Genomic DNA, 10,688 nt, shown 5'->3' with positions numbered 1-10,688 from the left:
CTGTTTAAAAAGTGAAAGTAGTGACATCTCCAGACTGTTAAATAAAAATTATACTTAAGTTTTTTAAATGCCTGAATGTATATCTTCTTACCCACTCAAAGCAAAAGCAGATGATATGCTACTCTTTCCAATAACATCAAGTACTGTGTTAAAATCACAAGATAGTCTAAGATTAGTAGGAAATCTTTAGCAGACACAAAAGATGAAAAGATGAAACTGCAGCAAGAGAGCATGGCAAATCCAAAAGATCTATTAGTGCATAAATCTACTGGAAATAAAAACAACAACAACAAAAGAGATAGAAAGAATTAACAAGCTACAATAAAAGTTATGTCTTTAAAGCAGTAGATTATATAACAGGGTGGGAAATGTTTAATATGTGTCCTCTTGAAAAGCAGTTACCATCTTTTAAATTCAATTAAAAAAAAAAAACAGCTGGTATATTTTCACAGCATCTAGATTTATTTATGGTATAAAGCCATGGAACTGTAATATTATTACTCCTTTCCCACCCTGGCAGAGAATAAACATGAATTCTGAAGCACAGTGGAGTGAAAACAAAGAGGAGGAGAAAGAAAAGGCAGCAGAGAAAGACAGAAAAGGTGAATACAGAGCTACAGAAGTGTTTATTGAGCATGCTACAGAGGTAAGCAGAGTACACACAAAATGAAATTAAACAACCATCAAACCTCCCAACTTTGTTAGAAAATTAATTTTTAATTGTGCCGCTTTCAAACTATACTGAATTTTACATTTCTAAAGATGTAAAAACTCAACTAATAGAAAATATACATGACCGTTCTGTCTACATAGGTAACAGAATCTATGAATCTGGAAACTAAGTACATCAATTTCAAAAAGTATTGGTCATTTAAACAAATCAACAATCCAGATTGACAAGAACTGTTCAAATTAATTTGACCTGTAGATTCTGAGCCATGTTTTTATTAAAGTCAGATCTATTCCTAAATACAAAATATTTTGAAGATTTATTAAAACTGAATATTACAATGCAAGGTAAATTAAGACTAAAGGCACATAAACTTTGGTCCCACCTGGTTGTCAGTTTTAGAAAACTGCCACAAAATTAACCTTCCTGCAAATTTTCGCAGTACACTTTCTTTACCTTTGAAAAATACATGCACCAGTTCCTGAACTAGCTAGACCAGTCTGCACATGCTCAGAAATCCACAACCATATTCCAAATCTTAATTACAAACTAAGGATGGCAATATATATTTAAATGCACGTAAGTCATGTCAACTTCAAAAACATCTACGAAAAATATTCAGCCACAAACAAGACATTACTTAGTGCTGACATTTATATGATACGTCCCACAAGAGTGTGTACAAAAAGGTTAAGATTCCACAATGCTTTCCACATAGGGCTCAAACTTACAGAAATCACTTTGTTGTCTTAAGAAATTAATACTCTGCATCTTGTTAATTTTAACTAATGCCTACATTCATAACTGAATCTAGACCAGAATTGTGAGATACAAAAGGCCAATGTTTTTTTAAAAGCAATAAAGCCTAAGGTAGTAAAAACTAAAAATGCTGCTTTGTTCTTTCAATATCACGTCTTATTTGATTAAATAGAAAGAAATGTGACAAGCCAATAATCAAAAATAAGTTCCAAGCAGGAGAAACAAAAACTTAACCTTTTTACACACCCCTGCCTAAACATATTTTAATTCCCATGTAACAATGTGCCCTAGACAACCAATTTCTTTTTTCTAGTAAATGCACAATAGCAACACTAGTTTTCCTTTTTAAGGCACGTATGTCAACTAAGTTAAAAAAAAGCAAAATTAAACTGAAATTTTAAACAGACAATAAAAATGGCTTCCCTATAGAACACATGAAATATAGCAGTTAATAATTCTGCCTTTACATATGCCATTTCGTTATATAACCAAGGAATGATAACAGCATGAAAAAAAATAAAATGGAAAAAACAACAACCAAAAAAATCAAACTCTGGTCCCCACTTTTCTGAACAGTCAATAATAGGTGATGACACTGAAGAATGTGATTCACCCCCAATCTTCATTTCCTCCTTTTTAAATTGTTGACTTGGAGAAAGACACTCTCAGATGATGGTTTTCACCAAGGTTATAATTATGAAGATCAATCAAGGCCTGGATAGCTTCTTCCACGGTGGCCATCTGAAGAAGAGCCATTTTGTGATCTCTTCTGAAACAAAATTATAAAATTAGATACTTCATAATTAGAAAAAAAACTTAGGAAGGACTTAAATACTTGAATTTTGCTCATGCTAGAATCAAAAATTTCTATAAACAAAAATAAAACTACTTGAAGAAAACTTTTACTTCTATCAAGTCACTAATTTAAAGACAAGGAAGCTTGCTTACTGAAAAAACTTAAATGCTTTCACAGTGCCCCCAGTGTTAGCAAACAGTGTTCGCAGATCCTCTTCTGCTACTGAAGGACTAGGAAAATTGGATGGAAAAGAGAGTAAAGATTAATAATAAATTTTATAACTTTATATTTTATTAAAATGAAATGTATATTCCCAATAAACTCCAGCTTAAATACTTACGGAATATTAGATAGATGAAGAGTTGCAGAAGGAGGAAAAATGTTCTGAAAATTTTTGGATCCAGGTTTCTTAAAACGATGCAATGGGGAATTACCAAAATCTTTTGTTAGACCTTGATCATCAAGTCCCTCGCGAGGTAGTTGTACAGTCTGATGTTTGGAGAGAGTAACACGAATAATTTTTCCATACATTTTCTGTCCATTAAGATGGTTCATGGCTATAAGAAGAAAGAATGCCTATTAAAAAACATCAAAGCTTAAAATGGAAATAATTCTTATTTTAAAATAATAGCTTAAAAATCTGAATTTTCCTATGATTTTCGAAATAAATCATGAATTTACCATAGCCACTGGTGACAAGACTTGAATTCCATTTTCATTTGTATTAGACAAGGCATTTTAACAAAAAAGCCAATTTCTTTCACAGAATGAAAATCCAGATTATTAATATCTATCTTCCTCATCAATCCTGCTGATAAATCATATACTTAACTACTCAGGAAAGAAACTGAGTAGTCACCCCTAACTCTTTTTCAACCTTTTGCTCCATGTCCTAATTGCTAAATCCTTGAAATTCTTTCTCCTAATTAACTCTCAAATTTTCTCCACTTTTCACTGCCATCATTTCTTATCTGGATAATTCAGTCTCTTCATTTGTCTTCCTGTTGGTCATTTCTCTACTTTTCTCCAATCCATTCTATACATAGCAGCTGGATGACCTTCATAAATTACAAATCTAATGTCATTACCTACTTAAAACCCTTAGGGACAAAGTCGAAACTTAATAACTTGCTGTATACCTTTCCCAGTCTGACCCTTAAATATCTGTTCAAACAGGCTAGAAGATATATATCAATGAGGTGCAATACCAACCACTGTGCTAATGCTGGAAATAAAGCGGTAGATAAGACACCATGACAGCCCTCATGGTATCTTGTACTGTACTCCTCTCACTTTACATTCCAGCTATTCAGGATTGACACTAAGTGCTAGTTTTTCTTACCTTTATTCTTGTGCACATGCTATTCTCTCTACCTATAATAATTTCCTTTCTTTCCCTCTTAGCCTACATACCCTTCAAGTCACTTCTCCAGGAAAGCCTTCCTTCATTCTCTGGAAAGGTTCAAAATCTCACTAGATAATCCCCATGAAGTACCCTATACCTTTTTAGAAGCTCATCACAATCTTTCAGACTGCAAGGTACCTGAAGACAAGAGCCACGGTCTCTACTCCAGCACTTAGCACAGTGCACGAACACAGAATATTATATAGCTACTTCCTGAGGTAGCTCTTGGGTTACACTTTAAAACTAAATGAACTGGTCTGATATTAGAAAACAGTTATATGTTTTATTCACCAGTCCCAACAACTAAAAGAGAACATTCTAATAAATCATATACTTTGGCTAAACTGAAGGTCTAATTGACTATAATTAAGCTGAATAAAAGTATTAAAGTACTAACAGCAGAGAAGTAAAGGCAATGTGGAAGAGCAGGGAATTGAGAACACAATCTCTACTCTCAAACTTTCTAAGATAATTAGTATTCTACAGTACACTCTGACACAGAAGATACCAAGAATGTGTTAAATCCATGAACCTTGCCACACTTACTTGTATAGAATAAACCAATTAAATATAAAAGATTTGAAAAGAGCAATGCTATAAAAATATGAGGTACCATTCAGAAAAGAAACAATAGCACTTCTTTTACTTACAACCTCCATACTTTGTAGAAACAAGTTAACTCTTCCTGTCACTGCAGTGTTATGTATTTGTAAGTTGTCTGATTTTCAACTGAGGGTAACAGAATCATTTCTCAGGCCTGAATCTTCTCTCACTAGTTTCTTATACTGCATTTCACATACACCTATAAGTTTACGCTTACAAAACTAACTCTTAATTATCTACAGTGTTGGTAGGTAAAATCCTTTTATAATAAAATCCATGGAACTATATTTTTAAAATTATATAATTCTATTGTTTTAAGTGAACAGATCTTTTGTTTATGATAAAGTGCTATTAACCTTAGACAAAACATGTTATAAGGTAGGGGCTTGGGGAATAAAGCGTTATAAAGAAGGAAGCTAAGGTTGTGGTAAAAAAAAAAAAAAAAAAAAGCTGTCTAAATGAAAAGGCTACAAAAACAGCTGAGCTTTGGGATAATGAAGGGCAGGAATAAGAAAACAATAAAATGTCTTAGCCATAGTAACTGTATAAAGAAGAGATGGGTGACAGAGGAAAGGGATTAAAATAAAGCAAACTGACCAAACAGCTATAATGAAACAGATCCTAACCAGCTGATTGCTGACCTAAAGACCTAAAATGATCTAAAGGTTAAGGAAGTAGAAAGGGTAATTAGAATACCAAAGTTTTTAAGTAAAAAACCTTTGTCAAAAATTAAGGTACATAATGATTAAACAAAATAAAGCAGAAGGAAATTATTTGACTTACTAATATGAAAGGAATCATGTTTTAAACAATGGGAATCTTATACTTCGTGGACAAAGCAATGATAAAAGAATAAATGTTGTATAGTGAAAATGGTATTTTTGATTGAACATAATTTTTAACTTCCCCTTAATCCACCTCTGAAGAAGATATTAATGAATAATGAAAACTTAAAAGACAGTAAGAAATTTACAGATACAGGAGTTTATATAATGCGGAACTGAAACTATATCGATACTTCCTTATAATTCAAAATATTACTTAAGTCATCGCTCACTTTTTAAAAAATTTTTACAAACTGTTGTCTATTTTATTAGTCTTCTCAAAGGACACAACTTTTGGCTTTGTTCTTTCTAAGTTTGCCTTTTATACCACTGATTTCTAGTCTTGTCTTTAATATCTACTCTTTGTGGGTTTATAGTGTCATTCTTATAACTTTCCATCAAAACACTGCTTTCACTATATCACGCACATCTAATTTGTATATAGTATGTTATTTTTAAGTATTTTAAGCACCTATTAAAAGAACTTCTTTGACCCAGGAGATACTAGAACTTATTTTAAAATTTCCAGATATATGGAGATTTTAAATGTATGTTTTTATTAACTCTAATTTAATTGTGCAATAGTCAGAGAATGATGTCTATATAATATTTACTCTTTGAAATGAAGTTTACTTTAAGATTTAGTATGTGATCAATTTTTTAAAATGTTCCATATGTGCCTACAAAGAATATGTTGGATGCATAATTGTTAAGATACATAATTCTTTTAAAGTAATTGTGTTATATATCACTTGTATCTTTTGTTTGTTTTTGGTCTGCTTGCCATAAAATTCAGAAAGGAGTGAAATCCACCACTATGAGGGGTTTGTTCAATTCTGCCTGTAGTTCTATCCATTTATGATTTATATATTAAAATTGAGGCTATTTCATTAGGTACACATAAAACTTGCATCTTTCTGGTGAAGCAAATATTTTACCAGCACTTTTTGTCTTAAATTAATATCGGTTTTTATTTACTCAACACATCGCTATATCCCTTTACTTTCAATCTTTCCATATCCTTGTGCTTTATGTCTCCTATAAAGAACATACAGGTAGCTTTTAAAAAATCAAATCTGACCATCTTTTTAACCGATGAATTTCTTTCTTTACATTTGTTAATACTATTGATGCACTGGAACTTGACTCTATCATAATCTTAAGTTTATATTTTTTCCTATTTTTTTCCACATCCTTCCCCTGTTGGAGGAAAAGGTCTCTTGAGACCTCTCTTTTATAAGACCAGCAATGCCTCAAAGTGTGACTTTGTAAGAGTTCCTAATTACTCATGACAGTAGAAGTGAACGTCAATATATATACACATACTTAAAAACTGCTCATATATTGTAACACCAGAGGAATATAATTTCCACTCACTTTATAGTACAGTTTGATAGACCTAATTTAGTAGGTAAAGGTCTGTTATGAACAAGAACTAAGTACGTTTTCTTTTGAGATGGCAGCTACATATTAAATAAAAAGTCAGGGGCATTTTTTAAAGTAATTCCTGAAAACATGAATTGGAGAAACTAGACAATCATTTTAACATGAAGAAACTACTCTCTGGCATTTTGTTATAACTTATTTATTTTAATCTTTGGAGATCAGTACATTATATTTTTAAATATGAGAATTTACAAATATTATTATTCTTAAAATATCCAAATTTTTAAAAAACTGTATCAACTACATAGGCTTATGATACAAAGTTTATCCAAAAAAACTTAATGTTTGCAAATTTTAAAACTCTGGTCTGAAATGACACAGCATGACCTCTAAGATTTGCAACAATCCCATTCGCATTTAAACGTTACTGACTATATCTCTTAATTTTCCTTGCATTTATTTCCCCCATGCTACTTTTTAAGCATAAAGACATCTGCCTATAATATAAAGCAATGAGTATTTTCAAATAGAGTTCCATGAAAACCAAAAAGAGTGAGAAGAGAGCCCAGAAACAAAGCATATTAATTTTTTTTAGTTTCACTTATTTTTCTCAGTAGTACACCCTAGTTTTGTGTAGGATTTGAGTGTGTGAGTGTGTGTGAGCACATATTTTTTTTTTTTGGTCATATTTTTTATGGTTTTCAAGAAAGCAAAATCGACCCTAGCAGCAACAAGAAATAATAAATCATCACTACATTTAGCCCAAAAATTATAAATCATACTATTACGAGGTCAAAACTTCAGCAACATTATCTTATAAAATTGAGAATATTTACAATATTTGAGTAGCATTACTCATATATGGGTGCCATTACCCTCATATAAACAAGAATACAGAATTATGATCATTGAGAATTACCTGAAGTAGAATCTAAACAGATTCTTTTATACATTTTTAAAATTTTGTTTTATGTAAAGAATTTTGAGGGGGCACAATTTGGTCCATTACAGTACTGTAATGGACCAAATTGTGCCCCCATAAGATTCATATATTGTTTAAGCCCTAATCCCCAAAGTAACCGTATTTAAAGATAGAATTTTTAAGGATGTAATTAAGGTTAAATGAGATCATAAAGGTGGGGCCATAATCCAATAGGACGGGTGTCCTTATAAGAAGTGATCTGTCTCACCATGCTTGCTCAGTGGAAAGGCCACATGATGACACAGGGCGAAGGCAGTTGTCTGTAAGCCAAGAAGAGAGCCCTCACCAGAAACCAAATCTGTTGGCACCTTACCTGTGACTGCCAGCCTCCAGGACTTTGAGAAAATAAATTTCTATTTAAGCCACGCAGTCTGTGGTATTTTGTTATGGCAGCCCAAGCAGACTAATACAAGTATGGTAAAAATTAAAATATACTTATTGAAAATATTCTCTACATAAAAAATATACAAAAGAATCTCATTAAATTCTACTTCAGGTAATTCTCAATCATAATAATTCTGCATTCTTATTTATATGAGAGTAATGGCACCCATATATGAGTAATGCTACTCAAATGGCGATGAGAAAAAAATGAAATATTTGAGAATGCTTTGACGACAAAGCACTATCAAATGCTACTTACAATGTATATAAAAACAACAGCATTTATCCTCCAATAAAATTACAGAAGCGCACACAAGGAGGAAGAGGAAAATACATACCAAGTACTTATGACATAATCAGCATTTTTATATACCTTTCATTTTAGATAGGTATCACCATTTTGAAAATGAAGAGCCAGCTGAATAGTTTTACACACAGTCTGAGCTACCAAGATCAGACAAAAAATGTTAAATTTCAAACTTACTACCTGTTTGAAATTCAATTTTTCTATCTAATTTCAAAGCCCAAAATTGGTCTAGTATATTGTGTTGCTCATCTGAGGGTGAGTCTCTTATTGATATAACAAAAATACACTAGCCTTTATATCAAAAATGGCAAATTACAAACTTAACATTGTGAATATAATCAGTCTGAGGCATCATCATCCCTGAATCTCAATGAACAGAATTATAAACTAAAAACATATTGATATTTATAGTCAATCACACTGTGAGTATGCAGTTGGATTCTAGATTTATGTGATTTGACTTTGTGCATAAAGTCAAATGAGATGTTTAATAAAAATCATTAACTATTTACCTAAGTAATGATATAAGTGTATTTTTGAACAGGTTTTTCAATCTGTTAGAACTTTGTATCTCTAAAAGACATTTTCCATGTGAATCTTTCCATTACTATAGGTTCAGGCAAAAATTTATAAATGACTTTAGAAGAATTAAAATAACATGGCATTAAATCAGGATTCCACGGACTACATAAAACAGCCTCTATTACAGGGAATAACCAGGAATGAAAAACACTAAGAAAAATCTTCAATATAAATGCCGCAATTCTTATGTGAAAGTGTTACTGCAATTTTAGAGATAAAATCTTTTCCCATCAGACTTAGCTTGAGAAATAACAGCATACCAGAAAAATAAAAATATGTTCATCATGTACAACTATTTATAGTAAAGTATGAAAACTAAAAATGACGTTTTGATTCCTGGCCATTAAAAAATAAATGATTCTTACAGACGTAAAGGAGTTTATTTTTAATTCAAAAATTTACATTATATATTTGAAATCAGAATTGAAAATGTATAAGTAACACATAGTTTAATCTTACCAAGTTGTGATTGGTTTCCATCAGCCATCTGTATTAAAGCACTGTCTTTCTTATTGTACAAAATCTTCACACGCTGCACATCTCCATAAACACCTTTTTTGGAGTCATAGAGAGGTAATCCAAAAATGGAATTAATTTTACATGCAAGTCAGCTAAAGATTATCTTTCTGACATATCAATGAAACATTCAGACATCAACATGACCACTCATTCAATCTCATCATTCTCACAAATGAATAAAGAAGATCAAGATTTTGAACAGTGAATTTTGAAAAGAATAATTTTTGATAAACCCTCAAAGCTATGTGAATGATATTAAATTAAAGACCATGCAAAATAAATCAGCATGCATTAAAACAAATTTTGTGTCTATGGAGAGTTTTAAATAGCAAAGAAAAATAGCAAAAGATTTACTATTCAACTTTAAGCCAAAGTGCTAGCTACAAATAAGAATTAAGGTGAAACAAAAATCAAATCAATAATAAAAGTATAGTGCTAACAATAACATACCGAAGAGGGTAAACAGACTTTGGGGCGTAACCATCTTTAGAAGGAGAGAAGAGCAAGCAGCGTAAGACAAGAAGAGAGAAGAGTCGAGGAAGAGCGGAGATGAACAGATCATCCATAACGAAGGGTGGTTCCCGCAGAATGGTGAGGTGGTCATGGATCATGGTTCAAGGCGGTTAATTGGGGCAAGTTGGTCCGAGGAACATTTGTTCAAGCACAGAAGCATGAACATAGGGAATGGAGACAGGGAATGAAGACAAGGACAAGGAAAATAAAGGATAAGACAGGGAAGGGAATGGGCATTTGGGAAAAGACAAGGAAAGGGAAGGTGAACACACAGGGAAAAGGATGAAATGGGGAAGGGAAACAGCAATGCAGAAGAAAAAAATAAGGAATTGGGGAACAAAAAAAAAAATAAAATATAGGTCAGTACATAGGAAATGCAGGAATTTGGTCAGAAAATGGTTGGTTTATGTACTGTACAAGAAAAACTGAGTAAAATGTAGTCATCCAAGACAAATATGGGTAAAGTACATCTATACCAAAGAGTAAATTACAGCATTTCATCTCAACATAGGGAAGGAAAGCATGCATAGGAATTTTAAACTTTGAACTTTAACTGCATAAGCATGGCTGGTTATGAAATGCAGGCAAAAGTCTTAAAATAAAAACAAAGGCACTCTGATTCAAACATTTTAGCATGCAGAACTGTGAATGATAATAATATTAAATGATAAAATAAGTTTAATGTCCATATTAACAGAGGCCAATTAAAAATGAAATATTTAAATTAGACATCATAAACTGATACACTGAACTTCCCACATTTCATACCAGCTTTCATAGCAATCAAAATAAAATATCCAAGACATAAAATGTACAACTAAAGAAAATAACTTAGCAACAAATTTCATTTAACAAGAAGGGACGGGGATAAAGTTGAAAAATATTTTTAGAAGACAATGACTAATAACTGCAAAGAAAAAATTACTAAGAAAGACTGGAAGAGTGCCTCGTCAAGATC

At 31.8% G+C, this 10,688-nt stretch overlaps 1 protein-coding gene across 4 annotated transcripts in view; it reads right to left on the bottom strand.

Moving 5' to 3' along the window:
- Positions 1–521: 521 nt before the first annotated feature.
- The window catches only part of PTBP2 (polypyrimidine tract binding protein 2), an 82,273-nt gene continuing 72,106 nt past the window's right edge, over positions 522–10,688 (bottom strand). For 2 of the 4 annotated variants that reach the window (XM_063103987.1, XM_063103989.1), the window contains exons 10-14: positions 9,668–9,701; positions 9,158–9,250; positions 2,566–2,782; positions 2,378–2,455; positions 522–2,198 (exon numbers count right to left, since the gene is read on the bottom strand). In XM_063103987.1, coding sequence (XP_062960057.1) covers positions 2,066–2,198; positions 2,378–2,455; positions 2,566–2,782; positions 9,158–9,250; positions 9,668–9,701 — 555 coding nt within the window. In that variant the 3' untranslated portion in view covers positions 522–2,065. The remainder of the gene's footprint in view (positions 2,199–2,377; positions 2,456–2,565; positions 2,783–9,157; positions 9,251–9,667; positions 9,702–10,688) is intronic. The other 2 variants (XM_063103988.1, XM_063103990.1) reach the window with 1 other exon arrangement.

Source organism: Cynocephalus volans, chromosome 8, assembly GCF_027409185.1.
Source record: "Cynocephalus volans isolate mCynVol1 chromosome 8, mCynVol1.pri, whole genome shotgun sequence".
Lineage (NCBI taxonomy): Eukaryota > Metazoa > Chordata > Mammalia > Dermoptera > Cynocephalidae > Cynocephalus > Cynocephalus volans.
The sequence above is the reverse complement of the archived record's forward strand: the minus strand, read 5'-3'. Positions and strand labels throughout refer to the sequence as shown.